The sequence below is a fragment of the Girardinichthys multiradiatus genome, chromosome 10 (assembly GCF_021462225.1).
Source record: "Girardinichthys multiradiatus isolate DD_20200921_A chromosome 10, DD_fGirMul_XY1, whole genome shotgun sequence".
NCBI lineage: Eukaryota > Metazoa > Chordata > Actinopteri > Cyprinodontiformes > Goodeidae > Girardinichthys > Girardinichthys multiradiatus.
The window spans coordinates 9324963-9352718 of NC_061803.1; the positions used below are offsets into that span (position 1 = coordinate 9324963).

The 27756-nt window shown below is 36.5% G+C and overlaps 1 protein-coding gene across 1 annotated transcript; it reads left to right on the forward strand.

Annotated features, from left to right (window-relative positions):
• The first annotated feature begins 285 nt into the window (after positions 1-285).
• Positions 286-26977, forward strand: LOC124875379 (poly(ADP-ribose) glycohydrolase-like). Its single transcript, XM_047377512.1, has 17 exons — positions 286-728; positions 822-907; positions 990-1693; positions 2437-2559; positions 2949-3017; positions 3383-3457; positions 6703-6795; positions 7995-8149; positions 15153-15232; positions 15332-15392; positions 15486-15561; positions 16566-16713; positions 20743-20821; positions 21442-21550; positions 23282-23387; positions 24825-24953; positions 25625-26977. Exons 1-17 carry the CDS (start codon positions 622-624, stop codon positions 25789-25791), a joined length of 2367 nt encoding a protein of 788 aa, XP_047233468.1. The 5' UTR covers positions 286-621; the 3' UTR covers positions 25792-26977.
• Positions 26978-27756: the final 779 nt, after the last annotated feature.

The following is a 27756-nucleotide window of genomic DNA, read 5'->3' on the forward strand; positions in this document are numbered from 1 at the left end:
AACTGCAGTAATTCATGGATAAGGAGCCCATAGCGAGTGGACATAGTTTTCAGTAGGCCAATTTATCTGTTTTAAAATCCCTGTTTATTGGTCTTATATAATATTAACATTTTCTAAAAAAGTTAGTTTTCGATTTTCATTAGCTGCAATCAAAAATTACAGAAATAAACCCTGGAAATACTGAATATCACTTTTTTGTAATGCACCACTGTGTTGTCATATAATAAACAGCAGATGGCAGCAACACGCCATTAATGCGCCTAACCTACCTAACCCAAAGAAGAAGTACTTGTGACGTTAACACGGAAGTGTTTTTTGACAACCAAACAATGACCGCGTTCCAACCTGTTCTATAAAGTGTTTGGTATAAAACCTACCCTATTTTGTAGCATCTAAATTTGTGACATGTTTCAGTGTCGGGTGGTTTTTTTTTTTTTAGCTTCTTTTAACAGCTTGCTGTAGAAAAAAGACGGGCCAGCATTACAGCTAGCGTGTGAGCTACCGTCATTATTTAGTTGAATACAGAGAAGCTAAATATTAAAGATATTTTCTCCAATGGTACTCATTCCTCTGAGTTAGTTCCCGCCTTGCGCTTTTTTTTTGTAAGGTAATTTTTCATGTATGGCTTCATGGCGTTTGTTAAAACTGGTTACTCAGCTGAAAAAGCCAAAGTTAATTTCGACTGAACCAAACAACGCCGTCTTTTTGTTGTCTGCTCAAGCTTTGTTGTGAGTAAATTTATGCTGTTTTCGAGTGCTATTTGAATGTTGTTCTATTTCGCATGATGATGTATTGTCTGATACCTCGCTTCGTTTTTGTAGAATAAGTGCATTCACAGACTTTGATTCGTCAAAGAGAGCAAAAGTCGAGACAAAAAAAGAAACTGCATCTGCATCTTTTTACAAAGGTACTTTCCTCAGACAATATTTCTTTTTTCACAAAATATGTTGCAATTCAGTTTGTCTTACAATTTCAGTTTTATTTCTTAGGTGTGCGTTTTTGCCATCACAGCACCGGAAATGAGGCCATAAATCAAGAAAGCAAGGAAAACAAAGCAGAGACAAATATGGATATTCGGCCTAAAACTGCAGCGGGCGGTTTACGGGGCGTAAAGACAAAAAGTACCTTTCAAAAGATTGGCCCCAGACAACAGCAGAAGTTCAGAAATACTCTAGATCGATGGTTGGTAAAGCCCTCAAAGAGTTCAAGTGCAACAGAAGAGTGTCCAGGCCAAGAAGATGTGGAAATGACAGATGAGGAGGGGTCTCAAAACCCCTTAGCAGTATATGTAAACTATGAAAATATAGAGAAATCTTCTATTTCCGCGATGGATGATTACACCCAAGTACTAACACCACAAGACTTTGATGAGGGCTGTCCTTTATTGCCTGATTCTAGAGACTCTGCTGGGAAGCCTGCTTCTAGTCGGGATGCGTCACAACCACTGGAAGCATGCTCTTCACACTCTGAGGGTTCTGCCAAACAGAGAACAAAAACCTCAGCGCAGAGCTTTGCTGTGAAAAATGGTTGGCGAGGTACATCTTCAGAGGAGCAAGATCCAGACAAGGAACATACACATGCTGATGTTAAATGGTTGGGAACGCCGATCGGCGAGCTACGTAGAATGCCAGAATGTGGTGGGAAACTTCCTCCACTGAAAGATGTTCCTGGTCAACACACTGTGATGATAAGGGTTTGACATCTTTTTTTTATATATATATATATATAAACAGCAAAAAACATTTTATGAATCCATTTCAATTCCACAGCCTTAATGATTTCTATTTCTACAATTCTGCTGTAATAGTTTTGGCAACACGGCATGTTTAGTTTACATGCACACAGTATGGGCCATCATGCTTTGAATTTTGCATTTGAACTGTTCTTTTTTTCCTCAGGGAATGATGGTACACCATACATCTTTAATGAATTTTAAAAGTAGAATTTGGATAAACACGTTGTAAATTGTTGTGGATTTTCTTTTAACCACACATGGTCAAACATTTATATACCGTTTCAAATGCATGCACAAGTTACCACTAGTATTTGATGAAAGGTCTCTTAGCAAGCACAACTTCATGCTTTTTGTAGAAATCAGCATAATCCTTCCTTTATGTTTGACCAATCTTTTTCAATGATTTAGTAGAGTACATTTTTAATTGGTTAGGTTCCTAGCACAGACTCAATTTTTAAATATAGTCCACAAATGTTTTGTATTGTTGAGGTCAGGCTTTCCAAAGGGTTAAAGTCAGTTTGCTTAATTATTCCAAAATCAGTTTTGATCTGTGTTTGGAATTATTGCTCTATTGGGTTACACAGTTTTGTGCCAAGTTACAACCTTTTAGCTTAGGGGTATAGATGTTTAAGTATGTAAAGCTCTGATTAGCACTGTGTAGGAAACACACTAATACTTTTTATTGTTTCTCTCGCTGACAGACGGACGTTCTTGGAAATAATACAGTTCCTATTCCTTATCCAGCTAAATTTATAGATACATGGGATGATGTCCATGTGAAGATGCCCTGCTCAAACAGGAATTTGTTTCCAGTTGGTGATGAGGTAAGGCTGGGGGTGTTTCTTGTCCTGTTTGTTTGATCACATAAAACATTACAGACTTTCCATAAAATAATGCAACTGAAATGCTAAGAACTATTCCAAATTGAATGTAATTTCACAGTTTTAACACATGTCCGGTTTGAGCCATATAGGCATCAAACTAAAGCCACCTCATGCCCATTAGTTCTTGTTATAAAGATTTGATGTTTAATAATTTTTAACTTGTCCAAATATTGCTTCCTACACAGTATACCACAGTTTCTAGCTATTTGCACTGGAACTAATATTCAAACATCATGTAAAGTTATGTTTTTTCTTTCACCAGTAGGAGGCATAGCAGTCTCAATCTGAATTTGCTCTTCTGAACCCTAACTCAGTTTGTTCTTCCTCAGAAAAAGAGTCGGTGGGATCTGATCAAAGAAACCTTAAGCCAGAAATTCACAAACGTTTCTGAGTGGAAGGCAAGTGGTTGTAAATCCTCCTCCTTCCTTTTGCAAGATCCAAATTTTATTTTTCTTTAAGATGTTTTAACCTAGAATGCATTGATTTGTGTTTATCTAACATATACTATTTATGCAATAGTTTTGCAGGGTAGAAAATTAAAAATATGTAAATATGAGACCTCCATAAGGAACATGTGCACAACCATAGTTGTTGTTACCAGGCTATACCACAAGATGGCATTTTAGGTTTAGAAAAAGAAAAGCGCAAAGCTTTAGGACATTTATTGGTGATAATTTGAATGGCTTTTAAGCACATATATTGAAATTGCAATTATTATTTTTGTTGTTTAGAAATGTTATAAATAAGTTTTATTCTTTTACAGAAAGCAGTGTTGAAATATAGTGCCTCACATGCCAAAAAATGGGACTTTACAGCACTGGACTTGTACTGCAACAAGGTAGCGTATATACTTGTTAAGATCACTGTTGCTGTTAATTACTGTTGTGAATTCTTCCAAATCCAAAAATGGTGAAAATTGTTACTATAAATATTTCGCTCTGCATCGAGACACATAACAGTAGGAAATATAAGATGCCAAAGTGTTACTCTAAAACTACTAGACCATCAAGTGTCCAGTTATCCATCTAGATATAAAAATAAAAACTGTGATCTCAATAAAAAAAGTCAAAACTTTGAACTGTGTTGAACTGTGTCATGTTACCCATGACAACAGGCCTCAGAGGTTTGTTGGAGAATGTTAGTGAACAAACGGCATCATGAAGACCAAGGAAAACACCCACTGTATTCCAAGTTTTGAACATCTCACATGACACTGTTTAGTCTATTATCTGTATATTGAAAAAGTATGACAACATTGCAAACCTACCAAGACACGGTTGTCCCCATAACCTGACAGGCCTTGCAAGGAGAGCATTAATCAGAGAAGATGTGTTAACTCTGGAGGAGCTGCAGAGATCCACAACTGTGTTAATAGGTTAATAATACTCTACAAATCTAGCCTTTAATTTAACTCGCTTCAATTCAGTTTCTTTTAATATTGCAAATTCACAACATCTGTTGTCAACTCAAATATTAAAGACCCTTCACAAGACAAATATTCAGAATTGTATAATCACATTGATCCAAAACAATTTAATATAATCATACAGAAAGATTCAAATTAATGTCCATGCATTTTAGTTCAATCTTAGGTAAAATACAATGCAGTGAAATTCAGTTTAAAGGGCTAATTGATTTCTAAAACATAATTGTTCATATAAGGAAGTAATTACATTTGCTTTTTTTTTTTTTGCAAATTTAGAAGAAGTTGCTTTGCTCAGATGAAGGAAATGTAACTTTTTAGCCTAAATGCAAAACTTGTTGTTTTTAGAGGCCATCTATCATCTGTCATATGAAACTTATCTGCGTCATTCTCCGTAAAGATTCAGAGGGTGGCTGTATGTCTGGATCACTAAAGAGAGATGGACATCCTGTCTGAAACATTGCTGTGTTGTAAAACAAGTGAAATAAGATTTCCTAACCTTGTTAGACTATACCTGGAAAAGCAATATGTTTTAAGAACGGTTGATCAATTAAAAAAACGTGAAAAAGTGACATTTTTATGTCAGTTTGCCACATGTTTGAAGCCATTTTCCAGGAGAGCAGTAATGGATTTAACCAAAGTGGAAAATGCTGCTGCCATTAAAAGTGGGAGCTTTGAGTAGTAATTGAATCTGAACAAAAGGTCACATTTGCTAACTTGTCAGAAATGGAAATAGTTGACATTACATCCCAGGCAGTAGTTTGATCCAAACAACTTCTGCTCAATAATTGTGCAACAAAAGTAATTCATGTCATGAATAATGTTGTAAAGGGTTTTTCCATCAAAGTTCACATCTGCACTGAGAGGCTGTAGCCACAGGCTTAATTCTATTGGTGGAATCTGATTTAGTTATGTCGACCAGAATGGCTAAATTTGTTTTTGAAATGAATAAACAAATAGTTTAAGATAACAAAATTGAGGCAGAATTGATATAGATGGCAAAAATTTGATAACCTTTTTATTATATTAAAATAAAAAATGGAGAATTAACCGATTATGGTTAACAAGAACAAGAATATTTATCTGTAATAAATAAATACATTGTTAAAATTATAGTAGACAAATAGTGGTTGCTTCTTTTGGTTGATGATAGTTGAGTATAATGTTATATATATGGAACCTAATATTTGATGCATATTGTAACCCTTGTAAGAAACATTTATCGCTTATGTTATAAAAGAAAATTGATCTGGCCTCTGCATGTGTGGCAAATTTTACTTTTAATTGTCAAAAAGTCACTTGTTTTTATATTTTTATTACAGTTTCAAAAACAATCTAAAACAGCAAATAAGGTATGATGTTTTAGAGGAATTATGATCTTTGATTAGGTTATAATGTTTCATTTCAGGGTGAAATAATGAAGCCACTTCTGTACATCCAGTTTGTTGCTGCCCTTAAACGCTTGTGCCGGATCGAGGCCAAATGTTTTCAAGTGTCAGGGCAAAATGCACATGAACGGCATAGAGTGACAGGTCGGGCGTCTTCATTGAATATTCATCTCAGCTCGTATTCCTTATGAATAACGGAATAGCTGTTGACGGACAGCTTCAGTTTTGTTCAGTTCAGTTTGTTTTTCCCTCTGCTTATGAGCACAAAAGTGGTTCATTTTTACTTAGTCACAGGTTGAGAAACTGACTGCTTACTTGCTTAGACCCAGAAGAAAAATACTTGAATTATAATGTGAGTATTCTTTGTTTTTGTGTTGCTAAATATAATAATTATACAGAATACAAATGCAGAAACAGTTGTGAGTTTTTTAGTAAAAAAAAAAAAAAAAAAAGAAAACCATTCTTCCACTTCACACTTATTCTCTATGTTCTGTTGGTCTACCACATAAAATCCAAACAAAAATGCATTTATAATGTGACAAAATATGAAAATTTGCTAGATTGCTTCAATCATCTGGTGTGACATGCAGACCCGGTATTAGGTCGCACAGACAGTTAACTCAGCTGATGTGATGCTCTGCCTGCTGGTGATTTACAGAGCTCGCCTAATATTACCTCAGCTATATCTACTATCCCCATCGTGTCAAACTGGCGTCATTTATTACACCCACAGGAGCAGTTTATGATGTCAGCCAGGTCATTACTTCAAGCGGTGTTTAGCCAGGCTTCCATTGCCATAATATAAATGTTCCAAGCTAAATCACCCGTCGGGGCTTCTTGTTCTGGGCGCACACAACCCTTTTTATTTCAAACCCTTGGTCATTTGCATCTATTCCTGGAAGGTTGTTTAATGAGTTTGCTTGGCTGTGCAACTTTCATGAAATTGCTTCATGATTGATAATTCTGACATTTTGGAGCCTCAACTGGTTTAATACAAGTAATATATAATATGTGTTCTCTGAATGACAAGCGTTACGGATTTTTGGATTTTGACATTTTATGTTTAAAAGATAAAACAGCTTGCATTGTTCATTTCTGCCCACCAAGTGCTGCATCAATTATATTTCAATGCAATTTTGACCTGTATTTTTCATAATTAAAGTAAGTATCAGACAAGTTTATTTTATCTGCCTTACACTAATCAGCTTGGATGAGTAATAGAGTCACAGCTGAAGTTTATTGGAAAACAACAGATCTCTTGCTCTCTTCAAGGTCTTGGAGCCTGATGCTGAGGAACATCTGTTTGACTGTCTGCTGCCAGACATGGTGCGATTAGCACTGAGAGCATCTGAGCTCTGCACCAAGGTAACACCAGTAACTAACCATTGCATTGACTAGCTGGTTTGGGTGGATTGTTGCAGCAGATTGATCCCAAACATCCTCAGATGACAAATTATCTTGTCAAGTGGTTGTAAAAGGGGTGAGGATGAGATACACAACAACTGTTGATCACTTGACTGAATTTTTGTCTTTTTGGTCATCTTGTTGTCGTCATGTAGAGAGAGTAAAAGGTTGATTTAAAAATGTTCTCTGTTAATGTGGCCCAGCAGTTAATAACAAAAAATAATTTTGAAAGAAACTTTCACACAGTCATGATTATACGTGCATCTCAGTAAATTAGAATATTATTGAAAAGTTTGTTTTCTTCAGTAATTCAATGCATTAAGTGAAACTCTAGTATTTCATAGGTTTATTACATACAGAGTAATATATTTCAAGTGGTTCTTCTTCTGAATTTCTATTTGAATATTAAGTAAGACCAATAAAAACAAATTTTAATACTGAAGTGTTTTATTACGCTGCGGTCATGTTATGGTCAGAACAATCATATGACTGCCGGCTTGTCAGAAACCCAGCAGGTCATTGTCAGCTTCCACAGGAAGGGTATGCCACAAAAGGTTATTTCCACAGACGCTGGCTGGTTACAGTTTGCTGTATCCAAGCATATTCATAAGTTGAGTAGAAGAAATACCTAAAGAGTATTAAGGTCTATAGGCATAATATACAGACTTTCAGAGGATAATTAAGTCAACACACACATGCACATCCAGGACATTAACTACAGCTGTTGCATAAACTAATTAATTGGGATGCACCTGCATACTGGGAAAGTTTGTGGGAAGGTTTGTTTCTGTTACAGTACATTGAATAAGTTATAAATCACGGGTTACTCACTTTTTATGGACACAAAAATGGTTAATCAAAAACATCTGTTTGTTAAAAGTGCCCAAAGGTTTTTATAGAGGTCAAAACCTAAAACTGATTGAAATTAGTATAACACATTGTGAATGTTTCTAAGCCTTTATATACTTGCATGCTGTTGCATATTTAAATGAGTTGTTAGTTTAAAACGTGTCTGTGTTGCACGCAATGTCTTGAGTGAAAACTGTTTTAATTATTCAATAATAATGCATCGAGAGTTGACAAATTATTACATTAGTGAAGAATTCCTTGTCTCATTGGCACAACACAAATTATTCTGTCCTTCTGTGTTTCTCCTCTAGCCTATCCCCCTCCTGAAAAGAGGCATGGACCACTCCATCACCATGTCTCAGGAGCAGGTGGCATGTCTGCTTGCAAATGCCTTCTTTTGTACATTCCCCAGAAGAAACTCCAGAAAGACTGAGTACTGCAACTACCCAGACATCAACTGTTTCAGGTAGTGTGTTTATAATACTTTGACTCAGTAAGGTGTACTTTATGTGATCTGTTTGCTATGGCTGGACATTTAACCATAAAACCTTTTACTCTGGTATCCTTTTGGCCTGCCACAAACAGATGTTTTATTTGAACTGTAGCTACATGGCATAATTATTCTTAGAATAACCAGGGGTGAGAGCACGGTAGTTTTTTGTTATTCTCATCGGTGCCCCCCTCGAGATCTCTCTCAGCAAAGTCCAAACTCAAACTAATTAAAATGTATCAATGTTTAACTTTACTGTAGGCTGCTTTCTTTTGAACAAAGAGGTTATTGTTTTCTGCGTTGTGGTCAAGTTTTGATTTCATTTAAATTAAACATTTGACAGTTCGGTTGTTTTCGTGGTTTTTATTTAAAAGTCTGTAGATGGTAAGTGATTTATTGTTTGTCCTGTCCTAATGCAAGCGACGGTTTTTTATGTCTGTGCACCACCTGTGTAAAATCTCCCAGTCCATTAAATCGAACGCATCGATCTCCATGGCAACTGCTCTATTTTGGAGGTAAGTGCACATGCGCTCTCATATAGTGTATGTGAAATCTCTGGTCAAGATGTACTGTGTTGTTGTAGGAAAATAACATGAACCACAACTAGTTTCTCTCCCTTTCCTTTTAACTGGGGTATTTAGCAGCGAACAGACAGACATTAAACATAGCGGTGCTCGTTTTAAAGGCTGGCCGTTCACAAAAACCTCGAGCTCCGAGAGGAGAGAAACAAAGCAAGAGCATTGAGGCTCCAGCATAGCAGAACAGTTAAGAAACAATTTGGAATGAGGGGAAAATAACTATATTTATGAACAGATGAAGTCGTGTTTTAGACTGCTTATTGGTAGCGGATCTGATCTTCTTTGTGTGCTCGTGAATTTTTGCAGCCGTAACTGGTTCTGGAAGACGGCTTCATAGCAGACCTGTTCTTCCGCACAAAGAAGTAGCTTATTTGTCCAACATTTGAAAAACATGCAACCCATGGACAAAACACACGAAGTGAGATAACTTGATTGTATTTTTAATTAAATATTCTGTCTTCCTTTTGAAAAAATACATAAACTCTTGACAAACTTTAATGTATTTTTAAGAACTTATGTGACTGATCAACACACAGTAGCACATAACTGTAGAGTGGTTGGAATAGTTTTACTAAAATAAATCTGAAAAGTGGGGGTTTCATTTGTATTTATCAACCTTTCGATACCCCTTAATAAAATTAGGGTTTCAGAGGTCACCTAGTTAGTAAATAGAATTGACCTGTGCGTAATTTAATTCAGGAGCGACAAGCCCTCAGAGATCTGTTAGAGAACATTAGTGAATAAACACCATCATGAATACCAAGGAACACAGCAGAAAGGCCTGGAATTCATTTTTGGGAAAGTTTAAAGCAACGTTAGGTTATGAAACAATATCCCAATATTTAAAAATCTCACAGAACTCTCTTCAATCTGTCGTCCCAAAATGGAAAGAGTATGGCTCAACTGCAAACCCACCTCGACATGGCCCTCCACCCATTCTGACAAGCCGGGTCAAGAACAGCATTAATCAGAGAAGGGGTGGAGAGGACAATGGTAATTCTCCATAAGCTACTGAGATCCACAGCTCAAGTGGAAGTATTAGGTGTGCATTCCCCAAATCTGGCCTTTATGGAAGCGTGACAGCAAAAAAAGCCCATGAAAGTCATTTTTGCAGTTTGCTACAAGCCATGTAATGAACACAGTAAGCATGTGGAAGAAGGTGCTCTAGTCAGATGAGAACAAACTGTTGGTCTATATGTAAAACATAATGTGTGGCATAAAACTAACACCCTGAGCACACACCATCCTCACTGTAAAACATAATGGCGGCAGCATTGTGTTGTGGAGATGCATTTATTCAGCAGGGACAGGGGAACTGCTCAGAGTTGAAGGAAAAATGGGTGGCATTGCACGCAGGGTTATTGTGGAAGAAAACCTGATAGAAGCTGCTAAAGACGTGAGACTGGAGGTTCACATTCCAGCAGGACAACGAGCCAGAGCTACATTGGTATGAAAAAATCTTGAAAACCACATACTCTTTCCATTTCACAATTATTTATAATTTTGTGTTGGTCCACACATAAAATCGAAATAAAATGCATTGAAGTGTGTGGTTGAAACATGACATAACGAAGTTAGAAAGAAGTTCACATAGTTAGAATATTTTTACCACTCACTTTAAGTATTTGTTGACATGTTTCAAATGACATAAACATTCTTAGGAAATATCAAGTAGAACAAAAAATAATTGAGTTTTTTCCTTGATTGCAGACCGTTTTTTCTTTAAAAAGTTTCTTTGTCTTTAAAATGTGTCACATTAATAAATGTGCAAACCTGATTTGCATTTACATGTTTCAAGCGAGCAGAGTACCTAAGTCACTGGAGTACATAATAAAGCTGTGTTGCTGTATTGCCTGGAAACAATGATATGCATTAAGAATGGTGCATGTTCTTAAATTGTCTTTAAAATAATAACCAATCATTGTGTTGTTTTTTTTTTTCCTTCTGTCTTTCTGGCTAAAATAATAGTGTTGGCTCCTGTTGCAGCATTTGCTTTTAGAATATGTCTAATATTATCAACTAATTATCCTGTCCTGGTGTTTCTGGTCAGTTGTGGTGTGTTTTCACTTTATCTACTACTGCTTTGCCAGGTCCTTAGAACTGTTTCATCGTTGTTTGATTTTACTTTACAACTAAGGATTCCTAAATATGTTACTTTAGGTTTAGTAAAAGGACTGAATCTGTGAAAACCCAGCAAATATCTCTGTCCCCGCAAGCCATCACTAAAAGCAATCATTCATGGTAGTGTAATTTAAAATCTGCCAAAAGATCTCTGCTCAGTCATGTTCCCAATATCTGTTGGAATCACAATGTGATTACCTAAATGGAAGAGGAAATTAGATTAACACTGACTCGGATGGCTGCTTTTGACATCGGAGCGCACCACTAGCTTCTGTTACAGAGACCAGTAAAGAAGTTCCCATTCCAACAGAATTTCATTCACATAAAAGTTTCACAATGATCCAAAAATATATTACCTTTTCTTCTTCCTTTTCATTTCAAGTGCATACAACTTTGTCTTAATTTTCACCTTGTAGCGAATGATACTCATTTAGAATAGTATAATAAAAAGAAAGAAAGAACAAGCCATCTAAGAGTTGCCAAGGAGTGAAAATGTTTGCTATGGAACATCAAACTCGGGCATCAATGCATTACACAATAGCCATCCAAGAAGAAAGCAATGATGGCAAGGTCCCCAGCTTGGATATGAATAAAAGATTTATGGCCACTTATAAACTTGAAGGCGGAAGTCTAGAGAAATATTGTCTGGCATGCAGTAGCATGGAAAGCTTGCATACCTGCACCATACCCAGGAATTTAAAGGCTTTCTGGAGCTAGCAAAGTCTTCCTGTAATTCACCACAGTGGCAACTTGTAAAAAAAAATTGATTTAATAAATAAAATGCTTATCAGGGAGCATTACATTTCATGTTGTATGTCTGCTTCAGTTCTGAACAACATTGCTACTCTAATGCACAAAATAGGGAGCTACGCTCACTTGTTCATTTCGTTCAGACCTGCTGCAGCTAATAGTCATGGGTGACCTGCAGGGAGTAAATAACTGATGTTGGGTTATTCAATAATGTGAGCGACAGACATCAGCTTTGCATTGTTTCTTTCCTTGAAGCCAAGATTCCAGTTGTTTCATAATTCAGAAGCAAAATGTGTTTCCAAAAAAGTGGGTGAGGAGAAATCAATCTACTTTCCCAAAGCCCACCCACTGCTTCTACATAGAAGAACTTTGGGGAAAGTAAAAGTGCACTCTCCATCCCAAATCTCTGTCACTAAGAAGTGTCTGTACATCGTTTCTATAATTTCCTGTTTGAAAGTATCTATTGGTAATAAAAGGATTTGTTTACAGAGTTTACCAGTCGTAATTTGCAGCTACATACGGAGTGTGATCATCCGAATGTGGTTGCAAATGTATGTTTTAAAGGGGCATGGCTCCAAAGGGTCTTTATTTAATTTGTTTTTAAGAAAAGTGCATTTTAAAATTACTTTTCTGCTTTAAAAACAAGGGGAAGGCCAATTGTGATTTGTTTTATATTTTATACTTTATACCAAACGTTTAGGTTTGCTCTCTAAAATATGATGGTGTTTGCTGTTCAATATTTTTAATGCAAATGCACTTTGTCTCAGTTACATTGCAAACTACGCTGTTCCTGTATTGCCTAAATACTCTGAAACAAAGTTGGGAATTTTCTTCTTCAGTCAGGCTTCGGTTTAAATATTCTCACTTCGTCCTCTTTTATTCAGTTTATTTATAGAACGCGTTCATAATTAATGTTGTCTCAAGGCACATTGCAAAATAGTACATGCAGTTTATTCACAAATATATAGTCAGTTCAGTCCGGTCATATAGACAGATTGACAGTCAGTAAGATACATTCCAATTTGATCCTGGTTGGTTCCTCTGTGGTGGTGTAGTGGGCTTTGGAAAGCTTGATCAGCTTTTCCTACATGTAAACAGCTTTTCTCTTGGGGAGTTTACGCACCACAGCAGATCTTTAGAAATGAGTAGAAATACAAGCAAAAAACTAACAAAATGTATATATACAGTTTCACCACCTGGTTTTAGTTGTCTGAAATTGTACAGATTTAAGTGCAGTTTACTTGAAGTATTCAGTGTCTGTTTCTCTTCTCAAAGAACATTGACAATATTAGCAGATATAGCATCAAATGCAGTCACTTGTATTTTTTCTTCACAGCGACAGTGCCCTGCAAAAGTATTCAAACCCATGTTGGCCTTTATATTATGTCATGTTACAATCCCAAACTTAAATACATTTTGTTTATATTCTAAGTGACACAAAATAGTTTCTTTAAACTGTTTAAACAATGTAAGCTAAAAAGTGGGATGTGCATTTGTATTCATCCCCATTTACTCTGAAACAGCTAAACAAAATCCAGTGTGACCAGTGCTATTTACACATCACCTAAAGCCCAAGATTATTTCTTACCCTGGCAGATTCAGATTTGAAATAGTTTTCTTTGAACCAAGAAGTTTGTTTCTGATGAGAAAAGAGATGGGCATCTCTTAAAAAAATAAAACAGTTTTTAAAAGGACTATCAAGTTTGGAAAAAAAATCTGCTTTTAATTGCATTTGTTTATGGCATGTTGGAAATGATTTATTCACTTCTCAAAGTCCTTATTGACATTACAGCAATCAAATCCCAACCTAAACATATAATTGCTGACCAGCTTTTTGCATGTTTCCACATGTATTTTGACAATTTGTTTTTTTGGTGTTGGGCTCCAGATCGTTGGAACTGGAAAGCCTCCTAGCTCTCACCCTAATATTAAGCTCCATTCACAGGTTCTCTACTAGATTCAATCCTGTAGTCTGGCTGGGCTGCTCCAAAACATTAATATTACTAGCAGTCAGAAGTAAAATGTTGGTAAAATAAAAGATTACTTTAAACCAAATTTTTCCAGTGATGTAAATAATTCCAGGCTTTAACTGTATGTGGATTTTAACTCTCTTTTCCTCTAACATTTTGTTTACATTTTATTACATACAAAACTGCTGTCACTGTTGGCAAGCTCATGTCCGGTACATTTTCCTGAGAACTACTAGAGGCATGATTGTTTCTTTGGGCCACTGTGACAAAAAAAAAAGACAAAGCAGGAGCTGGCTTTACTGAACCTGTTTTCTTTTCCCTGAAAGGCTCTTTCCCTGAAAGTGCATCAAGCTTTTGTCATTGCTTCATTTTTATCCCACAAAATTTCTTTTTTTATTGAAGCATCTGTGTGCTTCTTTTAGAGTCCGATTAAGATGGGTATTGTGAGTTTAATGTTCAAAGTGCACTCAGATATATCCTGCACAGCTCCCTTCGCAGCAGTTTTAAATATGGGCTAGGACCTTTTTTCCTCCTGAGGACACTGTTGCTTTAAAGGGACACTGCGCTTCCTAATGTATCCCTGGAGACAGAGAGATCCCTGATCCCCTTTCTCTTTTCGTTTTTATGTGTGAGTGCGGGGACAGTGCAGGAGTGTTGTGCTGTGATGGACAGCCTGGGGCAACTTTGTTCTCGTAACAGCAAAGAAGCTCCTACATAATCGGCTAGCGACTGAAAAGGAGGTTGAGTGAGAGATGTACTAATTCATATCAAAAGTTAAAGCATGACTGAACTCACGGGGCTAAAATGGAGGTCATTCATCTCTACAGCGATGATTCTGCAACAAACTGTTTTTGGTAGCCTCAATTTTAGTTAGAGTTGTTGGTAGGATGGTATTCCACGTCAAACTTCTTTAAAACGTGTGCTTTCTTTCTTAGAAGGAAATATAAGCATATACGCTCATTCGGCACCCGTTTAACATCTTGTTAACACGGATAGAGAATCGGCCAATCACATGGCAGCAACTCAGTTCATTTAGGCATCTAGACTCGGTGAAGACGATTCGCTGAAGTTCAAACTGAGCATTAGAATTGGGAAGACATGGGATTTAAGTGACTTTAATGTGGCGTTGTTGGCTGGTCTTTTTTCAGGAACTGTGATCTACTGGGATTTACACCCACAACCATCTCTCACGTTAACAAAGATTAGTATGAAATTGAGAAAATATGCTGTGACCAGCAGTTATTTGGACTAAAATACCTTGTTAATATCAGAGTAGAATGGGCAGACTGGTTTAAGATGATGGAAAGGTAAGGATTGGTGAAACTTTGAAGCAGATGGGCTACAGCAGCCAAAGCTAACCTCAGAACTGTGTTATGTATAAGTATTTGTTGAGCATACAGATTATAAAACCTAACTAGATAAATGTTTTTTGACGAATCAAGACATTTGAATCTGGAAAAGTATGACATTTTCAATGGAAAGTCTATGAACTGTAATGAATAGATATATGGTGGGAGAATTAATAAAATTATTACTCAGTAAGTTTCTTTTTCCTTTCAGGCTGTTTGAAGGATCATCTACCAAAAAGATCGAGAAGCTCAAAACCCTGATGTGTTATTTTAAAAGTGTCACGGAACAAAGTAAGTGATCAGATTTTGTGCATTTTGATTAAACTGAAATCAGCTGTTGCAGAAAAAACAAAGCAAAACATTTTTTACTTGTGTCCTTGTGTCCTAAAGAGCCTACAGGACTCGTGACATTCAGCCGTCAAAGACTGGATAAACCTCCCAACTGGAAAAGGTTTGCTTTTTTTTTTTTTTACGTAAAAGATCCAAACAAACATACAGGGAGCTTGGTAAATGTAAACTGTGCAAAACAATGTTTGTATTTCAGCTCGCAGACATTGCTCACAAGGCTCCACATTACATGTGAAGGGACGATTGAGGATGATGGTTATGGAATGCTTCAGGTAAGACCTCTATTAGAAGTGTACACTAGCGTAAACATAGTGTTACATGGATGTACCAGAGGCTATTTCTTATCCGTTGTAGTTCACTATGTCTCTTCATTCTGGAGTCTTTCACCAAGAATGCTTAGCACTGCTGAGAAAGGTCCTTTAGGGGAGCCAGTTGCACGTCAGAGGGAGTTTGTGCTGGGGCTGGGGTCGAGCCCTCTGGGCCTCGGCTCTCTATGTCGGCCAAGCATCCTGAACGCTGTCAGCACAACCCCCTTCGACTTTCACCTTTTGTTTGCCATCAGTTGCCACAGGCTGACAGTTGATGTGCGTGCACGACCAGCTCCAGGGCTCGCTGTAGCTGCGATTGATGGATGCTCTGCCAGGGTGGGGCTGGGGGTTGAGGTCCTGACAGCTTGTCAAAGCAGACATTGCAGTCTGGCTTGTTGTCCCAGTGTTGAGTGACCACAATGGAGAGATCTGCTCTCACACAGCTGCTCACCTTTTTCACGCGGTCGTGGTAGGTTCGGTCTGGGCCAACCGTGGGTCAACGAGTAACAACTGTCAGCCCTGAAATGTGAGATTACAAATTAAAACAAGCTAAAACAATGTATTATCCTATTTATTACATGCTAAACATAAATAAAAAGGATATATTTCGTTGTTTGTCCCTTTAAGTAAATCTCTTGATTAGATTTTGCTACTGGCAGGTACAGGACTAAAAGCTGCCCTCATGGAGCGCTCAGCTCATTTTGGCATTGTGGACAGATTGCCTGAGTAATGCCATCACCTCAGGCCGACCTCCCCAATAAACCTGTCACAGATTCTGTCAAAAATAAAATGGAAAGGGCAAACACAATTTCATGACATGTTTTGCTTCCAAAGTTTGAGAAGATGTTATTGTCTTTGCCCATTTTGTATTGCCAAATGTGACAAAGTCAAAAATGAGTAGAGACAGCAGAAGCGTGAATGTGCGTGTTTTTTTTCTTTATTTTGTATCTTTTTGCACTATTTTACAGGTGGATTTTGCCAACAAGTTTGTTGGAGGAGGAGTTATCGGTGCTGGTCTTGTTCAAGAGGAAATCCGTTTTCTCATAAACCCTGAGCTCATCATTTCCCGTCTCTTTACGGAAGCCCTGGAAGATAATGAGTGTCTCGTTATCACAGGTCAGTGGTCCCAAACTATCCTTCACGATTTTTGTCATTCACTTTCTCTAAAAGAGTTCTGTAGTCTTAATGAGCCAGAGGGACGATATTTCTGTTGTTTCCTTTTTTCGACACTCTTGAAAGAGATGAAATGCAGATGCAAACTCACCCATCAAGTCCAGCAAATTGAAGTAAGCTGCAACTATTTTTGCTTCAGGTTGTAGGGGGTTCAGCTGCAAAGAGCAGATGTGGTAAAAGGATCAAAAAGATGGAGAAACTTTTGTTTTGCTCTTTTCTTATTATTTAAATGAACAGAAATCTAGATCCTCAGCTACTGAGGCAGTCCTCAAAATAAGAACATCTGAGTGGAGGAGTCGGGTTAGAATGGCATTTCTAAAAAATTCTAAAATGGAAAGATTCATGATTCCATGAAATAAAATCTGAGATTTTATTTCATGTTATCACATTTTCAACTCAAAATTAATTTTACTTTAACTTTTTATTTCTTAATCAAGCAGTGAAAGGGTTGTGTCGCTAATAGCGACATTATTGATAATTAATTTCTTCTTCATGCCTAACCTTATGTGTTATGTAATATGAACTTATCATCTTTACAGAGTTATTTCTTTCTATTATGTTTATTAGGCTGTAAATGTAAACATCCAGAAGAGTTGTATTCTGTATTTAAACAAGCAATGACACGATTTAAACGTGTTACACAATTTAGACAATTTGTTTGAATAGTAAGATTAGCTAAAATATACGGTGGTCTCACTAGATGACAGACTAAATTCAGGGTCTTTAAAGATCCTGATCCATTTCTGTAAACCCAGCACCACAACAGGTTGCTGGTTTTTTTTTCTCTTTCCCTTCCCGGTATAGTAACCACCACTAGCTTTCAGCAGACAGTATTTTTTCTGCACAGTCCCGGTAATGCAAACAGTTCTTGTTTTTGGACATGCAATTTACACAGATATACATAACTATTGGCGGTCTTTACCTCAAATCTATGCAAGATGAGTTCTTTTATAAAATCGTTTTCTGCATCTTGCTTCTGAATGAGAAGGAAACTTAAAAATACGTGTGAATTTGCCCCAGAGGGTTATCCTTTCAGATTGGCTTTATAATGCTGGATATTTTCATGCATCCTATAACTCGATGGGAGGAATATTTTTTGCTTTCTGTTTCAACTCAGCATTGATGTTTACTGCTTCAATTTACCCCATTCTGAGTCAGCTTGAAGATGTTTATGGGTTTACCATCTTTTCTCTGTTGGTCCTTGCCACACGTTTCCTATTGATTGGCCCTAAGAGGTAGTCAGAAGATGGAGACTTGGCAGACTTGATTGCACTGTTGAGCCTTTCTCCTAAATGATTCCTGTACTTCACAATTGGATGTTTGTAACAAACAAGGCTTTTAAACCAGTGTGGACCCAAAAACAAGAGGCCAGACATGAGGGTTCCCTCCGCAGGAGGCTGATGGCACTCTTCCTTTTTTTCTTTTTGTCATGTCAAAATGTTTGTAGGAACTTGATTGGGTTTAAAGAGGACAATCAGTGTGTTCCACTGCTAGTAAAAACACAAATTTACTTGTCATCTTGTGATATGAATTCAAATGGCGCTATACATTTTGCAAAGATTTGCATTTTACTGATTATTGTGATAACTCGATGTTCAGCTTTATTTTTCAATTTTATTCTTTGTTTTTTTACTAAAACACTTCAGTGTTTTCTACTCTACGGTAGGAATAGTAATATAAAACAGTTAAAAAGTTTCATGATGACCGTAAAACAACAAAAAAGAAACATAATGCCATGATACGTATAAGTTAAAACTTCAACGTGTCTTAACACTATTTATGCAATTTAAAAGGAAGACTGATATGTTGAGCATGAGTGCATTGAGTTGCTGCCATGTGATTGGCTGATTAGAAATTTGCTTTAACGAGCAGTTGGACAGGTGTACCTAATAAAGTGAGTATATATTACAATGAAAATTACCTATTTGATACCTTGTGCTGCTGTAATTTTAGCCCATTCCGATTTCTGTTTAGGAACTATAATATAAGATGTGAAATATTTTTTGTAGCCTTCTAGATGAATGAAATGAAGTTGACATTTTAAACAGTTTTAAGCATCTTATGGTGATTACCGGTAAGTTATTTAGCTCAGATTCTTTAAATGAACTGTATTATTGAATTTGATCTGCATAAATGTAGTAAGAAAAGCACAAGAAGACATTTTAACCTTTTTTTAACCTTATTGGGTAGATGTGAAATGTTTGGCTTTACTTAAACTCTCAGTTGTGAACAGTTTTAGATTTTTTTCTTTGAGATATCAATCTGTATTGCCAACAAACGGCTCTTCTACTAGCTTCTAGCTTTGGTTGTCACAGTTTTCTAAGAATGTCTTTTAGTATACATATCATGACTGTAGACGGTGCACAGGAAGGGGGATGGACTGAAATAGCAAGTAATGCATCGCTTTAATTGTCTTTGCAATCTCCAGACATGCCGCAGCTTCCCGTTTGGCCGAGTCACCTTCAGACTTTGTGCCTGCCTTTGCTCCCGTTGCTCCACTTAACTTTATTACTCGAACACAGAATTAATTATAGCTGAAAGATCTGCCCAAGACCTGCTCCACTAATGGACTCTTCCATTCCATCATCTTTATTAAACTCAGCCTATATCTCTGGTTCCCGTTGTAAAACTCCAAGGCTTGGATGCATCGTGGCCCACTGTGGTAAATTATATTTCTCTGCAAGAGGTCTTGGCATGCGGTAACAGAGTCTAATGGGTTGTAGGTCTGCACTGAAATTTGCAAAAGTGCTCTGGCTAATTTAATTTTACTTGATTGTTAGATATCTGGCTGCCATTGTGGAGGTCATAAGTATAAATAGTATCAAGAGAGAAGTCACGTGATTGGTTTAAGACTACTGACCAGAAGATGTTGTGCATGCTTAAAGTCAGTGAGCGGAGGGCAGTGACATGGAGATTGTATTTGTTTTGCTATCTGTAAGGTAGAAACCAGTAAACCAAATGGTAACCTGTTGTTTGTAAGCGATATTCTAATAGCATAATTTCTGTAATTCCTATCGTCATTATTTTGTTTTTTATAAATTAATTAAAAATGAAAAAAAGAAAATCACTTCACTCAGTTTTGAATTAACATGGCAATGAGATACGCTCCTGGCCTTCTGCTGTCTGGTCCAGCACGAATGTGAGACTTTCTGGTCCGGATGTATTTGCACATGAATAAAACAACCTTTAGGACTTTGTTATTCAGACCTGCTGATTGTTTTCATTTATAAAATAATTCGGCTGGTTCTTTCCAAATGCAGTGTTTGTCTGCTTCCCGCTATCAAATACCTTTGTAAAGCTCATTTGGCTCACATAAAAATCAAAAGCATAATTTATTTTGTTCCTGAAGTATTTTCTGTTCAAATGCAAAAATAACAGGAACCTTTAAAACGTCCCTCCGGCTTTATGGATGTGGTGTTATCTCACTATTGAGAGAGATAACACTAAGTTCCAATTTAAACAGAAAATTAAGAAATGGTAATTCAAAGTCATTTTTTCCCGTTTATTGACAGAGTAAATAGAGCTAAATATATGAGCGCCACCCTTTTCAGATTTTCAATAAAATGTAAAAAAGAAATAAAACCACACTAAATGCATAGAAGTGTGCACATCTGCACATCACATGGTTTTGAAAATGTTACTTATGCTGTTTAAATTTATCTTTTTCAAGTTTTTATCTGTTTAGGATGTTCATGTGTTTATTACATTGGTAGTATAGATTCAACCACTGCAGTATTATCTTCATAGTATTATTGATCATTCTTCTGTGGTGATATTACTTCCTTTACCTCCAGGCTTTAATTTGGCTAAAAAAGACGCATAATTGACATTAAAATGACAAGCCTCTAATTTTATCTTTCAGTGATGCATTATTATCATGAGCAAACCTCCAAATAGTTTTCAGTCTTGTCAAATTGTCATGATGAAATTAAGATTCAACAATGAAGTCTAATTGATGTTGCTGTCTTTCAGGAACAGAGCAGTACAGTAAATACACAGGTTACTCTCAGACCTACAAGTGGGCTGGATGTCAACAAGACACAACTCCAAGGTACTTATTATGTTTGCTTAGTGTAATATTTACAGTTTATTTCCTATTTCTTCCTCATTCTGTTAGATCATCCTTCATATTAACCTGTATGTACATTAAAACCAGCAGAAGAATGTAAGGGAGCTTCCGGTTAGTTTATTTTTTTAAATATCTCCACAGTTATGTACAATCTGTCCATAGCTGGGGCATCACATGAAACATGAGAAGATTGCTAATGATGCCAGTTTGAATTTAAAAGTTATGATCTGTTCGGTGCTCTGTTTATGGCTTGTTGTCTGTTGACGGTCCATTTGTTGTTGCTGTGCCTTGCATAAGTATTCACACCCTTTCAACTGTTTCACAAACGTCAGCGTATTTCATTGGAAATCCATGTGATAGAACAAAAAAAAAATTACTGTATAGTCGGGAAGAGAAAGGAAAATAAAATAAGGTTTGCAAAAGTTTTGCAAATCGGAAAAGTGTTTTATATCACAATCATGCACTACCTTGTGTTTGTGTGTCACATGAAATCCCAGTAAAACCCACTGAAGAATGTGGGTGTCATATTTCTGTGTTTTTTAAATCTTTGTTCATTTGTTTTGTTGCACAAAAACAGTCAAAAATCTGTTCGACTCTTCCAGTGACTGTTGGAGGAGGCGGTGCACAGAGATCGTGGCCATCGATGCGCTACAGTTCAGGAACTTTCTCGAACAGTTTCGGTCCGACAAAATAAACAGAGAACTTAATAAGGTGACCTTCATTTATTTTGTTTGGCTACGATATTTTTTTATTTTTTTTTCTTTTCTTTTGTGTTGATGGTTGTTGCTACATGTTATTAACCATATATGTATTATAGTCAGTCAGTCAGTCATTTTCTACCGCTTATTCCATAGTGGGTCGTGGGGGAGCTGGTGCCTATCTCCAGCAGTCTATGGGCGAAAGGCGGGGTACACCCTGGACAGGTCGCCAGTCCATCACAGGGCAACAATAATATATTATATATATATTAACCATGTACTACCATGCTGATGTGCAGTGGTTTAGATAAAAATATGAAAAAGATGTATAACTATGTTACAAAGTAAATTTGAGTGTGGATAAATACTGTCGGCTTCTCATCACTTTAACAAAAATAAAGTCATTTTTTTATCCCTGTTGGTAGCGGTTTATCCATTGCATTGCTAGTGGATAACATATCACAGTAAATAATACATATAAATAATAAAAGTTACCTTCAAGAAAGATATACTGTATTTAAGAATACATTAAATTATTTTGTTGTTCAGTTGTTCATCATATCCAGAATTATCCATTAATGATTTTAAATTGAAATTTAACAATTAAGTGTCAGTACACCAATCACATTTATCATATTTACATAACAGTCTGTTTTTATATTTATTTTTAAGCTTCCTGAAAGAATAATGGCCATTTGTTCTGAAAAAAAAAAAAAAAGAATCAAGATGTTGTTAGGGGTGCTGTCAGAAAGCATGGAGCATTTTGACAGTTCTGACATCAGAGTGAACACAGAGATCAATCCTGTTTCGAATATTGTTCCGATAAATGTCACATCTGCCCTTTCCCAAGAAGAATTTATCACTGGTCAGAATGGAGGACGGTCTCTTACAATTTATTTTCACTATGTATTTAGTTTAACGTTGAAATAAATATTCGGAGCCCGTTTGGATCTTTTGTTTAAGTAGCCTTTTAAAGAGTTGCTCATATGACTTACAGTGCATGAGTAATGTCATGTCTCATGCCCCAAATTTGCATATATGGGTTTTATTGTTATAGATATCTATAGTAACGACAGATTTTATTGTCATATCTCTAAAATTAAACACTAGAAATCCAAGAAAGTATAAGCCCACCCAATCCCTTATGTTTACGTCATGTTCGCTGAATTATAATGAAGTTAATTTTAAGTAACAATGTGATCATTTAAAAAAAAAAAACCTTATGCATAATCATTTAATCAACATGTAATAGAATTAAAATAAGCAATGTGTCACTTATAAAGCTCCATAGAGTGGTAGTAATGGTTTCTAATGCATTTATGAAGCATTCACTGACTGTGGGATGCTCCAGATATTGCCTGATTAGTCCACTTTTGGTGCCCCTGATACTTGTTGAAGATATTGCAGCTCCTGTTACATTTAATAATATGCACAATCCTTGTTGGCATACATGTTCAACGAATTAAGTGCAATTCAGACTATTCTTTCTTGGTGCTTAACTGTTTTCTGTCTAAATTATTTATCTCTTTAAAGTATGTGTTACATTTTTTTAACACGTACATACTGCACAGAACTATATTCGAAAAATACAATTAATTCAACTTAAGAAAGAATAATTACTTTATGTGTGTACAGTGAGGCCTTTACTGTATGGTGATATTTGTTATTTCAGACTTTTCTTTTACATCCCCTTTTTAATTTCTTGTCTTTCGTTCTTCTTTTTTCTTTTTTTTTTTTTTTTCAGTCTTATTGTGGCTTTTCTCGCCCTGAGAAGGAAAGTCAAAACCTCGCTGCAGTGGCAACAGGAAACTGGGGCTGTGGTGTTTTCGGAGGTGACACACGCCTCAAAGGTAAGGTTCACATCTCTGGCATAACGTTGATGTCAGTGGGTTCTGACCAGACAAGTGCTTCAGATCATCATTCTAATTGGACTCTCTTTCTTGGATGTAGTGGAATAAATTTCACATTGAAACTCACTCCAGAACCAGCATCCATTTGTCTTTTGGGAATGCATGCATTTACTTAAGGCATATCTTTTGCCTTCCTCCTATTGATTAAATGCCAAAGTTAATATGTTGCATTAATAGTGAAATTGATCGTCTGCTTGAGTCTATCAATCAGGTACAGCTTTCTGTGTGTGCCTTGTATTCATATTGCTGCTCAGGAAGCTTTGGGAGAGCATTTCTAGTCGCTTGCAATAATAGCTTTTCTTTTCATTACCTTTTATGCATTTCAGCCTTTATCTACATTATGTTTTAAACATACAGATGCATCTGAATAATCAATATTATTGAAAAGTTGATTTATTTCAGTGATCAAGTCAAAATGTTAGACTCTTATATGCATGTATTGCACACAGAGTGATGTTTTTGCAGTGTTTATTTCTGTTAATTTTGAGAAGTATGGTTCACAGAGTGCTGTATTTGTGTATATTAATGGAAAATTGAGTGGAAGGAAAAACTAGTAGGAAAAAGGTGCACAAGTAACAGAGGGGAACCTTAATGACTGCTCCAGAACATCTTAATGCCCTCCTGAAGTTTCTGCTGCATAATCAAACATCTTTACACATCACTGGCACAGAGAGCCTGAATGCATAATACTTCCATAATTAGCTATCACTGTTCCTCAAGCAGCTCTTTGTGATATTAATATTGCATATAGTCATATAGCATTAAAGATTATTCCCTACTGTGTATTTCATGATCTACAATATGGATACTCCGTTCATACCTCAGGTGATGTCCCCTGCCTGGTGTTACCTTCTCTGGCCCCTCATTGCCACCCATTCTTTAATTGCCAAATAATTTTTTAGGACAGCTGTTGAAGCAGAGTAGAAACTGCTGATACGGGGAAGTTTTTAGTGTTGAGTGCTGATGAAGACGTTAACTCAGTTTTGCTCATTACGTTGGCACTTTCCCAACTTTAATTAATCAGCAGACATATTTCCAGTCTCTTAAAATATTCACAGCTTTCCGGGACCAGTCGGGGCTTTGCTTTCTAACAGTTCACAGTGGGGTTGAGACCTATTCCACTGATTACTCACCTTTTACTGTACAGCCTACAAAGACTGGTTTTAATGGGAACATTGACAGCTGAAGCACTGTTCAAATATTTATTTATACCTTTTTGTTTGTCATTTAAAAGCATTATTTTTATTGTAGTAAGTTCCCTCTTTTATGTTTCCAAACTTTCAATGTATCATTTAAAGCTTTGGTGTGCTCACACAGAGCACTGAAACATATCATGGCTCTCATTGTTGAGGTTTAACAGTCCCATTTTCCTTCCAGCTCTGATCCAGATGCTGGCAGCTGCTGAGGCGGGCCGAGACGTCGCTTATTTCACCTTCGGTGACAGGCAGCTCATGACAGATGTTCACAACATGCACTCCTTCCTCGCCCAGAGGAACATCAGTGTTGGTGAGGCAGCCAGACATCCTGTCTGCTTCAGTTTTCTTTTTGCTTAATGAAATTCGACTTACATCGCCAATGCCATTGTTTTTCCAACATTACGATTCTAAGATTTGTTTCATGATGATCTCAGGAAATAAATATGTTCGTTGGGGTTAAGGGTATTTATACAGTCACCATGTACATGAATTTCAAACAGGTATTAGGTTCTTAATGTTTTATTGCTATGTCTTTTAATGGGGAAATGGTTTAACATGCAACTTTAGTGACTTTTAAAACCAAGAATTGAATGCAAGTTTGCACACAGTCAACATTATACATACAGGCTCACATATGTACATATGTATGCCTACATCTGTGTTAGGTGTATGTATGTTGTACTGATGTTTCAATATGTCTTTTAACTGAACAAGGCCAATGCCTATTAACTTCTCATTAGTGGCCATGACTTAATAAAGTTGGACATTTTCGTTTTGCTGCATAAAAATGTTCAAACTTCTGCCTTAATCCTTATTTTTTTTTAAATGATTTAGGTTGTATGTTGTGTATCCATTGCACCCTGAAAAAAAAGTCATCAAAAGCCCCCACATTTACATTTTATTCATGCACATGAGCAGTACATGACTGACACTAATAATTAGGGATTTTTGAAAATAAAAATGTTCTCGTCTTCATCACAGGGGAGGTGTATGATCTCCTGGGGCAGTACTACAGCTCAGTTTGTAAGAGCTGCCTCAGTCGCCGCCCTGACGTCAGCCTCTACCCCTTCATCTACCGACAGGTCAGCTCCTCTGTGGCGCCCACCAGAGGTTTGACCAGCCAACGCTCGCAGACAGAGTGCCATTAAGGTCATGAGGTTTATGAGTCGCTATGCCTTTAAATTTGAAAAAAAAAAAGAGTTGAAAAGATTTTTTTTTCATGGCTATGGAGGACCAGACCTGCCATAATCAACACAGAAATAAATAAATGGCTCAAAAAATAATTACTGTGACAGAAGTATGACACATAAATTATATGAACAAGTTTCACTAATATTCGCTTGATCAAAAGTTGTTTAGGTTAATATTTAGTAATTGTTTAACTTTTAAATATACCCCTGTTAATATGCTCTTTTATTTTTAATTTGCCCTCTAAAGAAATTAAAATTAATGGTGAAGTCATAATATATTACACAAATAAATTATTTTAGGCAAATAGAAAAATGTGAGAAGAAATTAATAAACTACATACATAAAGGGAAGAAATAAATAGGAAAAACTATATATGATTCAAAATTAAAAGGCAAGTTAAATAAAAAAGCATATGGACACTGAGATAAGCATTGCTATAAATTTGCAGATTTTATACATCTAAACTTACTGTTTTTGGTATTTTTATAAGTTTTGTTGGCATAGAAATAATTTTATTGTGTCATTAAATTATTTCTGTATTCTTGGCAGCTTTATTGGTCTTCTGTAACATTTAGCCATGCATAAACCAAAATGATCTCAATGCCTGACATCAGGAAAAGAAACAAGGATAACTCAGAACCTTGTTTCTGACGGCTGGTTAGTTATGGCACTGTGTTCATTGTGTTGCGGCGGGTAATACAGCAGCAGATTGAACTCCACTGTGACGCAATTGGGATTTTTAATGCCGAGGCAAAGGTTGCCATCCATCTTCTCTGTTTGTCATGTAGCTTGTTTTTATATCTGCACTTATTCAGTTTAATTGAGTTTTCTGTCAGAAATGAAGTTAGAGGAGAAACGAGAAGAATTGTAGTTGGAAAGCTCAGAGCACCAGCAGGAAAGCATTTTGTATTAAAAGAGCATTCTTTCTCTGTGTGAAATTTATTTCATTACCGTGACGAGTTTTGGCTACAATTTAGTGGACATTTTTTGATTTGTTTTGTTTTTCTGAATGTGATTACTCTTGATGTGATTTTCTATTTTGCCATTGATCTTACTGCTTACTATATTCATTGTTTAAATTAATTTATATTTTTTTCCTGATGTATTTTGTTTTGGAATCCAAATAAAATAAGGTTAAATAAATAAAGTAGTCTCAGTTTTAACGCTGCTCTACATGTCACTGATACATCTCTGAAATATTAAAATCACAGCTTCATGTTGCACAAATGTTAAAGGCATGAATTTACGTTTTCTCTATGTTTACATTTTTTATTTCCTCCGCTGTTGTTTCACCGTTTGGCTTCCAAGTTTGCCTGCACTTTTTACATGATCTAAAAATGAAACTGTATGAATAAAAGAATGGCTCACAGGACAGCCGATCAAATGTAAGAGTTGGGCACTGAAGTTAAACTTTCTTTGACTGACGAGCTTCTTTGGCATTAGGAGGACGATTTCCTGCACTACATTGATAAACATCAGTCTATGCTTGCTATACCTAGGAAACCTGGAAACTTTGTAAAAAAAAAACAAGTCTTGGCTGAATGTAAAATTAGTTTTGTTTCTTTCTCTGAATTAACACGTGGGCTTATCCAAGTTTACAAAAGAGGGTGTAGGCGTCAAAGCTTGGTGCCGTCTGCCTTTATGGAATCAGGACCCGAGGCAGGGGGTTGCTCTTTGTTGCGTGCTGAGTTCAAAAAATCGCCTTTGGTGGCATATCTCCTGAGGGGATCCACCATAGACACAAACGGGGTATCCTACTGGAGTGATCCCTCTGCGGTAAGCGTCATGTGTGTTTCTGACCTTTAGGCTGACACCTGCCATAAAGTCACAAACATACAGTGTTTTTCTTTCGGTAACATGATCCCTGTAGTGTAGTTTAGTGCTGGAAAAGTGTGATACAGTTCCTTGCAGAAGTATTCATA

What these genes read in the sequence shown, in the direction of transcription:
- LOC124875379 (XM_047377512.1), top strand. Translation starts at nt 622, where the DNA reads ATGGCTTCATGGCGTTTGTTAAAACTGGTTACTCAGCTGAAAAAGCCA. An exon ending in CCAGACATCAACTGTTTCAG is followed by an intron (nt 8,150 to 15,152) that starts GTAGTGTGTTTA and finishes TTTTCCTTTCAG; the next exon opens with GCTGTTTGAAGGATCATCTA. An exon ending in CAACAAGACACAACTCCAAG is followed by an intron (nt 20,822 to 21,441) that starts GTACTTATTATG and finishes CGACTCTTCCAG; the next exon opens with TGACTGTTGGAGGAGGCGGT.